This window comes from Amblyomma maculatum, chromosome 3 (assembly GCF_055883805.1).
Source record: "Amblyomma maculatum isolate TAMU_Amacu chromosome 3, ASM5588380v1, whole genome shotgun sequence".
Lineage (NCBI taxonomy): Eukaryota > Metazoa > Arthropoda > Arachnida > Ixodida > Ixodidae > Amblyomma > Amblyomma maculatum.
Genome location: NC_139346.1, coordinates 22,009,928 through 22,023,183, shown reverse-complemented (window position 1 = coordinate 22,023,183; position 13,256 = coordinate 22,009,928). Strand labels below are relative to the sequence as shown.

Below are 13,256 nucleotides of genomic sequence, written 5' to 3'. Positions count from 1 at the left end.
CAGAATGTATCTTGTAATATCCACTTATTCGCCGGTGATTATGTTATTTATCGTTCAGTGTCTAAGCCTTCTGACCAAGAATCGCTTCGGACCTGCGCCATGTACAAACCTGCTGTTTGCAGTGGAGGATGACATTCAACAAACGTAAGTGTCTGTATTTTCACCACCGTCGAAATCCTCTTGTTTACCAGTACGCAGTTTCTAACTCTCCAGATGACATCGTCCAGTGGCACTAATATTTAGGTATCACCATATCGTAGTTTTCATCTTGGCGTTTGCAATTCCCTGACATGGCACCATCAGCTAATTAAACACTAGGTTTTTTTAGAACGGCGTCTGCGGGAAGCCCTGCAACACGTAAGACTACAAGAATACTCTCACTTATCAGAACTAGGCTGGAATATCTATCTCCTATTTGAAATCCTCATCAAGCGTATACAATAAATGCAACTCAAGCTATACAAAACAGGGCCACCAGATTCACTCAATCCTCATTTTCATAGACGTGAGTATATAATCTTTGAAATTGCAATCAGGTTTATCTATTCTTTCTACTCGTCGCCGCATTGCTAGCCTTGTTTTGTTTAATAAGTCCTTTTATTCGCCAGTAAAACAAGCAGCCTGCATCTGCGCACTCTTACCACGCAGCTCATATCGCATAGATCGCCCGCTTAAATTCCAAGTCCACGTGCCAGCTCTGTTGCGTTTGACAACTCATTTTTTTTTTCTCGAACAGCAGCTGACTGGAACAGCCCTCCCCACCATATCGCTACAACACCATGTCCATCAACATTTACGAGTGCTGTCGAGACCTGCATTTTGTAAACCCATCCCTCATCTCACACCTCCAAGCGGGGTAAACAAGAAAAAGTACTGTGATGATGTGATGCATGAACCGGGCGATCTCAGCTCGGCCTCTCGTTCGCATCCTTTCACCCCTCTGGGCATCATACCCCATTCATTAAACTGAGAGAGCAGATGGGCGAGGCTCGTGGAAGACAGCTGGCTTTGCTGTAGCAAATCGTCCTAACTATGAACGTGTGGTAGGGAGACAGCTGGACCTTATGAAATGGCTGAGGGAAGAGGGTGCATGCCTCTCGTTTGCACCGGCAGCTTCCATAGATTTCAAGTTTCTGCAGAAGAACCACTAGCAGTAAACTACCATCAAGTAAGATTAGATAGGATTCACGAGATTTTTGCATTAACAGTATCCAATTATGTGGCAGAGCAAAAAAAGTAATAAACTTAGAAACCAACATAGCTTTACCTTTTGAAACAAAGTTGCGATGACTGATTGCTTTGACCGCTATGTTCGCGTGGCCATGTTGGATGGTGTCAATGAATACTGAAGTGCGCGCATACTGTAGAATTAAGTGAAATATATCTCCTTCGGGGAACTCCTAGCATCAACTGTCTTCCGCATTTTATCCCCAGCCCCTTCCACGATAGCTTCGGCGTCCCACTATCTGCGTACTAATCAAACAGCCTTTCGCTTATATTAGTGCATGACAGCCCTTTTCTGCGTGCACTGGCTTCAGCGAGAAGGTTCCTGCTGCCTCAAGAAAGCGGCTCACGGGGTCGAGATGTTCAGTATACTCACGGTACTTCCACGGCTCGCTGCAGGACCAGTAAGACGCCGAGTGGTTGTCATCGTGCTGGGGCGACAGGTGGAAAGTGAAGCACATGGCCTTCCAGTTGGACGTGTACGTCAGGCGCCACCTGTGGGCACGGAAAAAGTTTCTCTGATACAAAATACGAGCCGATCATGCGAAGTCAACGTCAGTTTATTGCGTTCGCCACGAAAGTTGACAGACAGCTAGCCATGGAGACTGCATGTTCAAAGCGTTGGCATCAAAAATTGCAAAATATTGCAGACTAGGAGAATTCTCTTTGTCTGCTTTGCAAGCGGTTTCATTCCCAAAGATGAAACTCAGCACACATTCAGGTAGCTCCAATCTCTTAACAATCCATGATGAGCCAGAGCAGAGCAGAGAAATAATGGCGAATAATTTTTCGGCGCTTTTTAGGCAGGCAAAAACCCCAAAGCAAATCAAAAGCTATACATTTTATGGGTACACTCCGTAAGGCGAAAGCATGCGAATTCTGTCATGCTGCCTAGCAGATTCGTCCAACGATAACCTAGCGGACCTCGGCCACACTCGGGAAGATGGTGTGGAGTGTTACAGAAGGAACTTGATGAAGACGATGATGTTTACTACACACATTCTCGCTTTGCGATAAGCTTGTGCCTGTAATTACGTTTGTCTAATACACCACACCTTGGCCAATCCGGGGTGGGTGCGTTCCATTTTTTCAAGAGGCTAATAGCAACAACGAAAGAGCGTGTTGCAGTTTTACACGAGGCGCTATCCCTACGGCGATAACATAGGGCTTCCGTGCCTAGGCCAGGGAGGATGATCTGCTTGCTCTGACGAGGACTTGAAATCTTGTTCTGGAAATGTGGTTTTTTCTTTTCTGAGTTCGCTTGAACACGCCCTGTACACAAATGCTATCCATAATTCCTGTCCACCCCCTTCACGAGTGAAGAAATGCTTTCGCATTAAAATATTTTCCACCCCTTTATGTTTGAACCTGGCTGCCAGATGTGGAACAAAACAGACCAGGAGAGCTACAACTTGTCGCGACTAAACGAAGCTCCACCAGTGACCTATTAGCCAAATGCGCCAGGCACAACCTTTAATGCAAAGGCCTACCCATTCCTGGCCGCAGCCAAAGTAAGACTATTATTAAAACATTCTGGAGTGTGGTGGCGGCACCGGCTACAGTGGAGCAGTGTGCTGCAGTAATGGTGGACTATGGTTCGACACTTTCAAAACGAGCAGCTTTTACAATAAATTTTTTAGGGGGGGGGGGGGGATTGTTGCACGTAAGTCATAAACGGATCTAAATTTTATAACGCCACTTCAAAACTTCCTAGCATAAAATTTCAGCATTGTTGCACAGCACAGAAGGCGACATAATTATCTATCAATTTAGGCTAAGAAACTTACAGGTGCCGGCTAATTGCTGTTTATATGAGCCTTTCTAGGATATTGCTATTCTTTTTGAGTCAGTCCTTGTGAATGATACAATTAGGAGTTATCTGAACCGGGTTATAATATTTGTGGTGATAAAAGCTGCAGCTGCCGCGCGGTGTATCATTTTAAGTTTAAAAATTAAATTATCGCATACAGTAATTACTTAGCGCCCACTTCGAATTTTTCCGGTTTTACTTTGTGATACTACCGATGCGGCACAGTGGATCCTTGTCGCTGTACAGGCTCCATCAACGAACACGACAGCCAAGCAGTAATATGCACACTCTTCTACAACCCCCCTCCTCCCCTACAACCAGCTTATGGCGCCACTCTTCATATTCTATGCATTTCATTTCGTCTTTTCTGTATTTCATTATTGGCCCGCCTTCGAGCTTACGTGCGAATGATGCCATGTTTTCCCACGGGCCAAAATATAGCTGATGCCGAGCGTTCTTCCTGTCACTCTCATTTCCTGTCCGCTAGCTTCCATAAGGGAATGTAGGAATGCCTTTACAGGCGCAGCCTTTGTGCATTATTTCTGCCTGCTCAGTAATTTTAACGGAATGAGTGTTGTAATGATCTAATGAAGCTGCTTGCGCGGGATGGGTGGCACCGAGAAGTACGCGCTGCTGGACGCCAAGAATTCATCGAAAACAGATACAACGCGTTATTAAAAAATTCTCGTGCGGACAACATGAAGGGACAGTAGAGAGGAGGCGAAATTGATTCTCTTACTTTTTTTTCGTCTACTAGGATATTTGTCTAAAAACAAAATGAGGATGTATTGCCGACAAAATTGGGTTTTTATGTGTTCTCACCGGTTCATTCCGGCTCGTCGCGTCCACTACAAAACCGTAGTTGTTGCCACCGGTTGGAAGTAAATGCCTCAGACAATAAGACGGCAAAGAGGAGGAGGGGGGGGAGAGGAAGGCTAGCTTAGCTTCTAAAATTTGTGCACAGAACGTAATGTTGGAGTATGCATTTGACCTTCGAAATCGGCCGGCAATGCCTGTAGTACATCTTTTCACGGATGTTAATAATAATAGCCCATTCTCAGGGTGGATGGGCTCATGTCTCCCAGGTGCTACCTTACTGACACAGGAGACGTATGTTTCCTCAGTGGCTTTTATTTCGCTGATTGTGGACGAATGCTTTTAGTTCAGTCAAAGAGTGAAAGCAATTCACCGCAACGCTAATCGATTTCTTTTACACACACGGTGCAGACGATTTTCCGTAACTTGGGGGAATTGTTGAGTCGCCAAACCACCTATAGATCGAACAAGTTATCAATGTTTTTTTTTTTGCCAAAGCTGCGCTTGTTCTAACTGCATCTGAGTATTCCCGTTATAGTATTGACTCATTTAGGCCTGCTAGCCTAAGCTAGAAAAGCTATTGTTAATTTTACGCTGTAAAATATTTCCTGCTGGTTGTATGAAATCATGCAACATATGATTAGTGGCACTATGCAAGATATCCGGTGTTTGTGGAAACTTGGGATCTCCCCGGGCTTTGGCGACGCCTTGCGTTGAATAAAGTAATGCTTCATGGATCACTGCCTTGTCGTGGCGGAGGGGCTTGCGAAACTCGATGAAGTCGTGAGCTCTGCTGTGTAGGGCCACCCAAGATAGACAGGTCACGGCAGAGAGTTCACTGGAGAAGGTAATGGCAACCCACTCCAGTATTTCCTGCCAAGAAATCCCTATGGCCAGTCACAATAAAAAAATCAAGGCGTGAACGTGAACCCTCGGCGCGCTTTCCAGTGTCATTGATTTATCTAAAACCACTCAGAGTAATCGGGCGTCGCTTCATAGGCGGAGTGGCCGTCGAAATTAAGGCTCACGCGATCACACTCTCGGTGCCTTGTTTCATTTCTTTACTGCTGTAACGAATGCCTTACTTGTCCAAGTTAGCACGGCAACAGTTGCCTAGCTCATATTATTACGCACTTTATGTGAATCCAATAGCAGTTTATTGCATCAAAGATGTGCATAGACTGCGCTTTCAAATAGCTGCTCATTGATTACATTCTGCTATATGCCGTGGGGAGAGCGTTATGATCACATGATAAAGTTGGGCGGCTTTTTTTTACCCCATACGTTCACGGAGGACGGAGCCTCCTTTGGCTTTGCGCATGATTTGAATTGGCTCTGAAGGTTTGCTTTGCGCAGTCATGTGCGAACCACAGTGCCTCACGGCTCCTTTTTTTTTTTATTTCATTGCGTTACTTTGGGGCAACCTTAGGCTTCAATCAGCCAAAGAATTGAACAGGTTTTCGGGAGGGGTACACTACCATCGATCCCATTCATACTATCAACCAGGTAGTATTGCCAAGTAAGTGGTTTTGCAGCTGGGTTAAGCGGGTACAAAGGTTTCTTTGTGAAATGCGGAATATCTAGGGATTTGTAGATCCTGATGGCATTTTACCTGGCAATGTTGGTGGTCGTATATATTTGGTAAATAATAAAGAATAGTCCTTAAAATTACATTAATTCAGCAAACGAAAGTCGCTGCGAGCGCATAACAATGAGATGTTAAGGTGGGGAATATTGTAGCACGACCAATATTTCTTATATTGATTTATGAATGTTTTTATAACATACTCGTCGCTGCTGCTGTCGCCGAACATGTGACCCGGTAGGCCTGTCATATGCGCAAGAGTGTAGGAAACAGTAGCTGCAAGGCACTTCACCTGGAAGTTCATAAGGCAGACGAACTCTGTTTTGTATTTAAAGTCGTCGTAGCTGCCCGTTATGGACCATGACCGGCATGAAAAATGATCGCAGCCAATCAAGTGCGATGAAGGAAGCACATTGTCCTCGGCTGGTACAATTGTTAAAACCCTAGCCGACAGGGTTACTTCCGACAATAATCCGATCTTGGCGCTGAACGACTGTGCCGTCTCTGTACTCGTGTTGCTGCTTTAGAATAACGTAGAAGATGAATACATCCTCATGTCACTTCACTAACTAGACATACTGAAATGTAAACATGGAGGCTGACGTTACAAATATGGCGCGATCTTAAATATTGAAGACGGGCTCCAAAGGTAGAGTAAATGCTGCTCAATCTGCGACCTGCTTTTAAACGCAATTGAAATGATTCACACATTAAAAAGGTGTAAATTAGTAGCAGCACTGGAATCCTACATTCGGCGGTAGGAGCGGACAAAGGCTCGCAGAGGGGTCACAAACCCATCATGAAGCAGTTGACTTATTTTTGCGAGTGTTGCCAACATTACGAGGGAATGAGAGCAGTGCATTCGCCACTTTAATCGAAACCTGCTCAAAGCAGGCAGGATGTACAAAAAAATATCCTTCGTATTTTCTTGTTTCCAGTCGAAATAAAGAAAATGTTTTCTAATATATCTAGAGTAGTAGTTATATTGCTTACAAATCAAGTAACAAACTAAATTAGATTTTGCGCTTTTAAAGCAAATAATACGATGTTTAAAAAGTTTTGCGGATACCTGTTGCGACTTCTACATTTATTTAGTAACACTGCAACCCGGCGACAGAAGACTTCTGAGAACACTACCAGTTCCTATACGTAGGGCTTGACTCTGTCGAAACCTCAGCGGTCATGAAAGTGTAGAGGTTCCGCTTCCGGCGCCGCTGTTTGCCCCCTCCCCCCTTCTCCCCCCTCGCCCCCCCCCCCCCCCCCCCCCCCGCAGCTGCAGGGGATGTTACAAGTGCCATCCTCCTTAGCTCGCGCTGCGGACCAGTGCGAATAGAAAAAAATCTGTTTCAAGGCTACTTTGCAGCTCTGCGGTTACGTTTCGCTCCTTTCCTCACGCGCACTGTCTATAGCTAACGCACCCCTTGCGTTCCTGTAAAAGCTTCGAGAAATCAGATCGGCGATGAGACAAATGGGAAAGTACGGGAAGATATCTACAGTGGCGGCACAGCAGGCATAGTTCTCCATAAAAAAGTAATAAAACTCTCATAAAGAAGGATGTTAGGCAAGCCGACAATCTCCCCAGTGCACTTCACTGCTTGCTTAGAGGAAGTATTCAGACTTGGAGTGCGAGCAGTTAGCGGTGAGGTATGATGGAGAATACTTCTGTAATATGCGATTCGCTGATGACACTGGCTTGGTGAGTAACGCAAACGACAAACTGCAAAGAATGCTTAAAAGTCAGGACAGTAAAAGTTCCTGCTTTTCGGTAAGACTAAAAATTAATATGCATAACATCAGGATAATGTACAAAAGACTCGGAAACAGACTACAGTTCAACAAGAATTAAACGAAAATGTGTACTTAGGAAACCGCAGATAAGGATCACGAAAGAAAAATAACTAGGAGAATGAGCTTCAGATTGAGCGCAACTGGCAAGTACTCGGAGATCATGACTAGCAGCTTACCGGTATTGCTCAAAAGGGCATAAAAATTTACATCTTCACGGTACTCACTTACGAGGCTGTAAAGTGAAAGCAAACGAAAAGGATTCTACTTCAGTTTAGGACAACGCAGAGAGCTATGGGACGAAAAGTGGCAGGTGTAAATGAATATGGGTGGGTGTAACATAAGGAGATATAAAGCGCGCCGAATATGAGTCGGAGAAACAACTGGAGTTAATGATATATTCTAGTCGAAATCAAAAACAACATGGGCATGGTCCAGAACATGGTAAGGGTAGCAAATTGAATTTCTAGGGAAGGAAGGCGTAGTAGGGGCAGAAGAAAACTAGGCGGGAGGATTAGGTTAAGAAGTTCGCAGGGGTCAAGTGGATGCAGCTAGCAGACTGCCAGGTTAATTGAAGAAATATGGAAAAACTCTTCATCCTTATAATCCGGCTGATGATGGTAATGATGAGGATGATACGGACGAGGAAGAAGCGTGCAGTGGCGTGGACCAGAGCGCTTGCGCTATAGGTCCGCCGCGATCAATTAAGTCATCTTACAGTCATCGGCCATATATTGTCTCTGTCCTTTGTGTTTATCGGCTTACTGCCTCGTGACAATAATTACTTTAAACGCCTTGTGATGTGTATCACCATAAGAAGTCGGTACAAATATTATGTTTAGCAAGCGTTAACACACTCAAAAATAACTACTAAGAGCATCAACGGTTAGATAAGTTCGGGATGGTCGGGATGTCAGCCCATGTCGCTGCAATCTGTAGCAGTGCGGGGAAACAATAAAGCGACCAAAGTAGCTATACGGGTACTTGGTCGAGGAACGTGAAAATAATGACAAGTGAGGGGATATGTGCCGACTAACGGGACAGTGTAGGGCGCGCTACCAAATGAACTCTGGAAGCGTTTCTGAAATAAGCAGAAATACGTAGTGCAGCGATAAGCAGAAACGCGCGAATAAATAGCATTTATCTTTCAACCCTGTCACTGATGTCGTAAGACTAAAAAAAAAGAAGAAATCTGTGGTACTTAGTTTTTCATCTGATTAAAGTGCATTGTTTAAGTTATCATGATGCTGGAAATGAGTGGCGAATATTTTAATTTAGTCTTGACATGGAATTTGCATGCTAATATCTGAAATCCAATGTTCCCTCCCGTACCTACACAGCCGTACCTACACAGAAGAGGCAGGATGGGAAAACGCAGGTGTTCGCCTCTTCTTTCCTGTCCTGTGTGTAAACGCTGTTTTCCTCGTTCCCTTCCAACGTCAACGAACCAGCCCGGCTCTTCCCTCTTAATGGCTGAGGGATAGATCACGTGTGAATATTTCTACGTTTCAACTTTAACGCTGACCGACGTTTCAACATTACGCAAAACGGCGAATCGTATAATACGTTGACATTTTCGCAATTCTATTATCTAAAACGGAGGTCCTAGCTTCTTCCAGGTGCTTGTCTTCCTTCAGCCATTCCTTTGCCTGCCACGTCAATCTCCAAAATGGATAATATGCTCTCACCACAAACAGAAGGATGTCGGGAGAAAAGTAAACAAGCTAAGCTGCTTTACACAAACAAGTGCTTATATTTACACCTACAGCCCCAAACAGAGCTCGAATATTTTTCTTGTTTAATGTGAGCTACACGAATCATTATTAGGTGGCTACTTGAAGTGTACGTTTTCAATTTCCATGAATGTTATCATTACCATAAAGGTTTTTAGTTTCATGCCTCAACATAACCTCATCAATAAGCACGTCGCAGCCATCTTACAATATACCACAAAGCACAAACAATGTATCGACAACGTGCCAGTCCAGTTGAACCTGAGAACGCAGAAGACTTGCTCTTCGCTATGAGCAAATTGAACTCTGGAACTTGACATTTCAGCCGTACCATCCAATTTAACGTTGCCGTAAAAACCTTAACTAACCACACTGGTGTGGCGAGCAAACATCATGCACGCAATAGTGTACCGTCGGGTGGCATCCACTATGCTTGCTGCCTACGCCGAAGCCCTATTGAAGGACAGCAGCAATCTTGATATTCAAACATTTGCTCGCGTATCATCATCATCATCATCGTCAACCTGATTATGCCCGCTGCAGAGCGAAGGCATCTCCCATATTCCTCTGATTAACCAGGTCTAGTGCAGGCTGCATGCACTGCGCCCTTACGAACGTCCTAACGTCATTTGCACACCCAACTTTCTACCCCCCCTGCTACGTTTTCCTTCCCTTTTAATTCCATTTGTTACACTACGCGACCATAGGCTATCTTCTCTTCGAAATACATGCCTTGTCCGTGCCTATTTCTTCTCCTTGCTTTCCACTAGAATGTCATTAACTGCAGCTATTTCTCTAACACACTGTGCATGCTTCTTATTGTTAAGGTAAACCGCCGATTTTTCGCTTCATAGCTCTGCGCTGTCCTCAACTGAAGTAGCACCCTTTTCGTTAGCCTCCACGTTCTAGCCCCACAGCTGAGCACTGGTAAGGAGTAACTGTTATATACTTTCCTCTTGAGCTACACCGGTAAACTGCTAGTCATCATCTGCGAGTGCGTCCCAAATGCTTTGAATCCTAATTTCATTCTCCTAGTTATTTCTCTTTCATGGTCTGGATCTGCCATAGAGTTTCTTGCCTTACCTAGAGGGAAAGCTGTGCTGCCGTCTATGGGAGTTTACATGCAGTTTCCAGACGGCCAGTTCAGCCACCATGGGCGCTCAAAGCATCATGGGCCGGAGAGCTATCGAGTGCAGAACTACAGCTTTTGGCCAAAACTAATGCAAAGATAAACATTGTTCTACCGTAAATAATGTCCTAAGATTGAATATTGTGACTCTGAATTGCAAAAAGAGAGAGAAACAGCATGTCAGTGTGAGATTTATCTAATATAAGCGATGACTCTTTCTCCTATTGGCTTAGTTTTGAGCAGCACAAATACCAATATTTCGCACTTAATAGGCAAAATTTGAAACAGAAAAACATTATAAAAATATTTATGGTTGTGCAATCACTTAAGGAAGTTTTTAGTGGCATTTCGGGAAACAGAAAACATTTATTGGCGACGTCTGCTTTTGCGCCTTCGCTACTATGGCTTTCGCGGTCTATGTACGCACCTTCAAATGATGATGATGACGAAAAAGAAACATCCCAGTAACGTCACTCCACGTACCCGAGAAAAACCGACTGTCCCGCAACAAGTAGCACACCGGCCCATGATTCTTAGCGCGCCCATGGTGGCTGAAGTGCAGCGCCCTCAGCTTTCCCTCTAGTTTGTGTAAGGAACTCTATGGGATCTGCGGATACTACCCATCGTAAGTAGAGATATTCTTCTACAACTTCCGGTGCCTCTCGACCCTTTATGAACGGCTGTTCCTTTCCGGAGATTCTGAATGTTAATTTTAGGCCTACCTTGGTGCTTTTCTTGTCTAGGTCATGAATCATTCTTTGCTATTCGTCCTCTTGGTTACTTCGCAAGACCATGTCATAAGCGAATCGCAGATTGCTGACGTACTATCCATCAACCCGTATCCCTAACTGCTCCCATTCCAAGTCTCCGAATACTTCCTTTACGGCATAACACACGTAATCGCTGATGGTGCTTGCTGAGCACCATTGTCGAAAACACATAACGGGCCGCTTGACGCTGGTTTCGAGATCCGAAGCGCAATGGCATAGTAGCATAATCAACTGCTGGTAATGGCGCAGAGAAAGGGTGTTGTCAATTACTGCCGTAGTTCGCAAGGCGCTAGCGCAGTAGATTAATGATGACGAAGTGGTGCCGTGGTGCAAGTGCAGATTCATGTCACAGCTGTGCATGGTCGCCCAAGCATTGGTGATGAATCGCTGCAAAGCTTATTTGGAACCACCTGGTGATTGCCAATGCACTGCACTTGTGATAGATGGCGCTGTTGTTCTATTGCCCAGAAAATTTAATGCTTTTCTTCAGCGTCGCGCCACTTGAATGTGGAAACTGGGTTTATTGTGAAAACGCTTAACACGTACAAAAAACTCTAGAATAAGTTCATAAACAATTATGACTACCGAACCATGGTGCCTAGTTTCAGCACGAGTGAGCGCATTGATGATTATGACGGATATATTTCTTCACCGGAAGCGTATTGCTTCGAAAGCCCTTCATTTCGTGCATCTATGATTAGATTATGAAAGTACGCTAGAAGACGCTGTGAAGCTTAGCGCATTTATTTCGTCCCAAAAAAGTTGATAACAATAATAATACTTTATTCACTTCAATGAAACAATACAGGACGCGGACGCGCCAAAGCCGCAATTGGGCTTGTAGGGCGCCGTCCGGCAGCAGCAACAGCCTCTGTTAGCAGATCACAGAATTCATCATCATCAGCCTGACTATACCCACTACAAGGCGAAGGCCTCTCCCATATTTCTCCACTTAACCCGGTTCTGTGCTAGCTGCATCCACTTGACTCCAGCGAACGTCTCTACCTCATCCGCCTACCTAACTTTCTGCCGCCCCCTGCTATGCTTTCCTTCCCTTGGAATCCTGTTTGTTACCCTATAAGCGACCATCGATTATTCTCTCTTCGCACTACATGTCCTGCCCATGCCCATTTCTTCTTCTTAATTTCCACTAGAATGTCGGCAACCTGAGTTATTTTCCGGATAGTGCGCTCCTTTTTTCTGTACCTTACAAGCCGACCTTCAATCATAGAGCTTCAACTTAAAATAAACTGGGCTGGCGCGCTCCACTCTGAGGCAAAGAAGAGACACGCGCAGGGTGCGCTCATGATCTCATGCGCAGCTTTATCTCGGCAGCTGATTTTCGTGTGCTTTTGCTCTTTCTGCGTCATTTACGCTCACAGGCTGTGATCGAGCAAACTCCCTCTTCACAGCACCCCCAAACATCGTAGATATCACAATTTCCGTAGAAGTCACAATTAGAGGGTCGCTTGAAGAACGTGTGCAACAAATGCGGGTTACCGTGCCAAAGACTACCAAAAAGCTGAAATAATATGACTGACTAAAATGAATTGCTCCAATACTATTTTTTCCATTTGGTTCTCCTTATTTTTTGTATCCTCACAATGTCACATATTTAGTTCCTCCAGTTTCGAGGACGAAGAAAGTGAATTGATATTAACGTTACGAGCAGGGAGACACTAGTCGGCAACACGCCTTTTTCAGCACTATTGCCGCTTGCGAAAATAGAGGTGGTTTCAATAGGCCGAGCACACACACAATATTGGAAAGGGAAAGATGTACTCAGGGCACTGAAGTGAAAGGATGAAAGGAGGGCGCTCACATGTGGGTACAGGTGAAGCTCTGGCACGTCTCTCCGGCGAACTTCATGACACAGTCGTCCACCATGTACGTGATGGGGTAGGAGTAGTGCAGCAGGTGCTTCATCAGCTCCATGTTCGTGCCTATGGCGTACGCCTGCAACAGAGCGCCGCTGCAGCCGAGGTCTGGCCGCCCGGGCACGTGATGCGCAACATGCGTCTAGGATTGGCAGCGCTGAGCACAGTTTCCTCTACGCACATCTTACTTTGCACCGCTTGGTGGGTCTGACTGCAGGGGCCTGATATCGAACCCTAGGACCACTCTTGGGCAGTATTATAAACTGCGGGCGCTTTTGGCTTTTCTGCAATATGTAAAAGCCGAGCTTCAACCAAGCCGTACAAACATGTATGCGTGGCCTCTATTCGCCTCTTAAATGGGTGGCAGCTACTCGAGAGGCATTCCCGTCATGTTCTCCTCACAACTATTGGTGTCGGATGTAAGCGGAGTAAAGGGTCCGTATTCCGAGTTGACGCTGTTTTCAAAAGTATTGTTTTCGCCATTCTTGCCCTAATGTTAATAATGGCAACTCAGCACCCGGAAGCGG

The 13,256-nt window shown here is 45.1% G+C and overlaps 1 protein-coding gene across 1 annotated transcript in view; it reads right to left on the bottom strand.

Moving 5' to 3' along the window:
• LOC146194326 (uncharacterized) overlaps positions 1-13,256 on the bottom strand; it is a 441,606-nt gene that overhangs the window by 121,801 nt on the left and 306,549 nt on the right. The window contains exons 14-15 of the mRNA XM_084596527.1: positions 12,675-12,808; positions 1,601-1,719 (exon numbers count right to left, since the gene is read on the bottom strand). Of these exons, the coding sequence (XP_084452653.1) occupies positions 1,601-1,719; positions 12,675-12,808 (253 nt within the window). The remainder of the gene's footprint in view (positions 1-1,600; positions 1,720-12,674; positions 12,809-13,256) is intronic.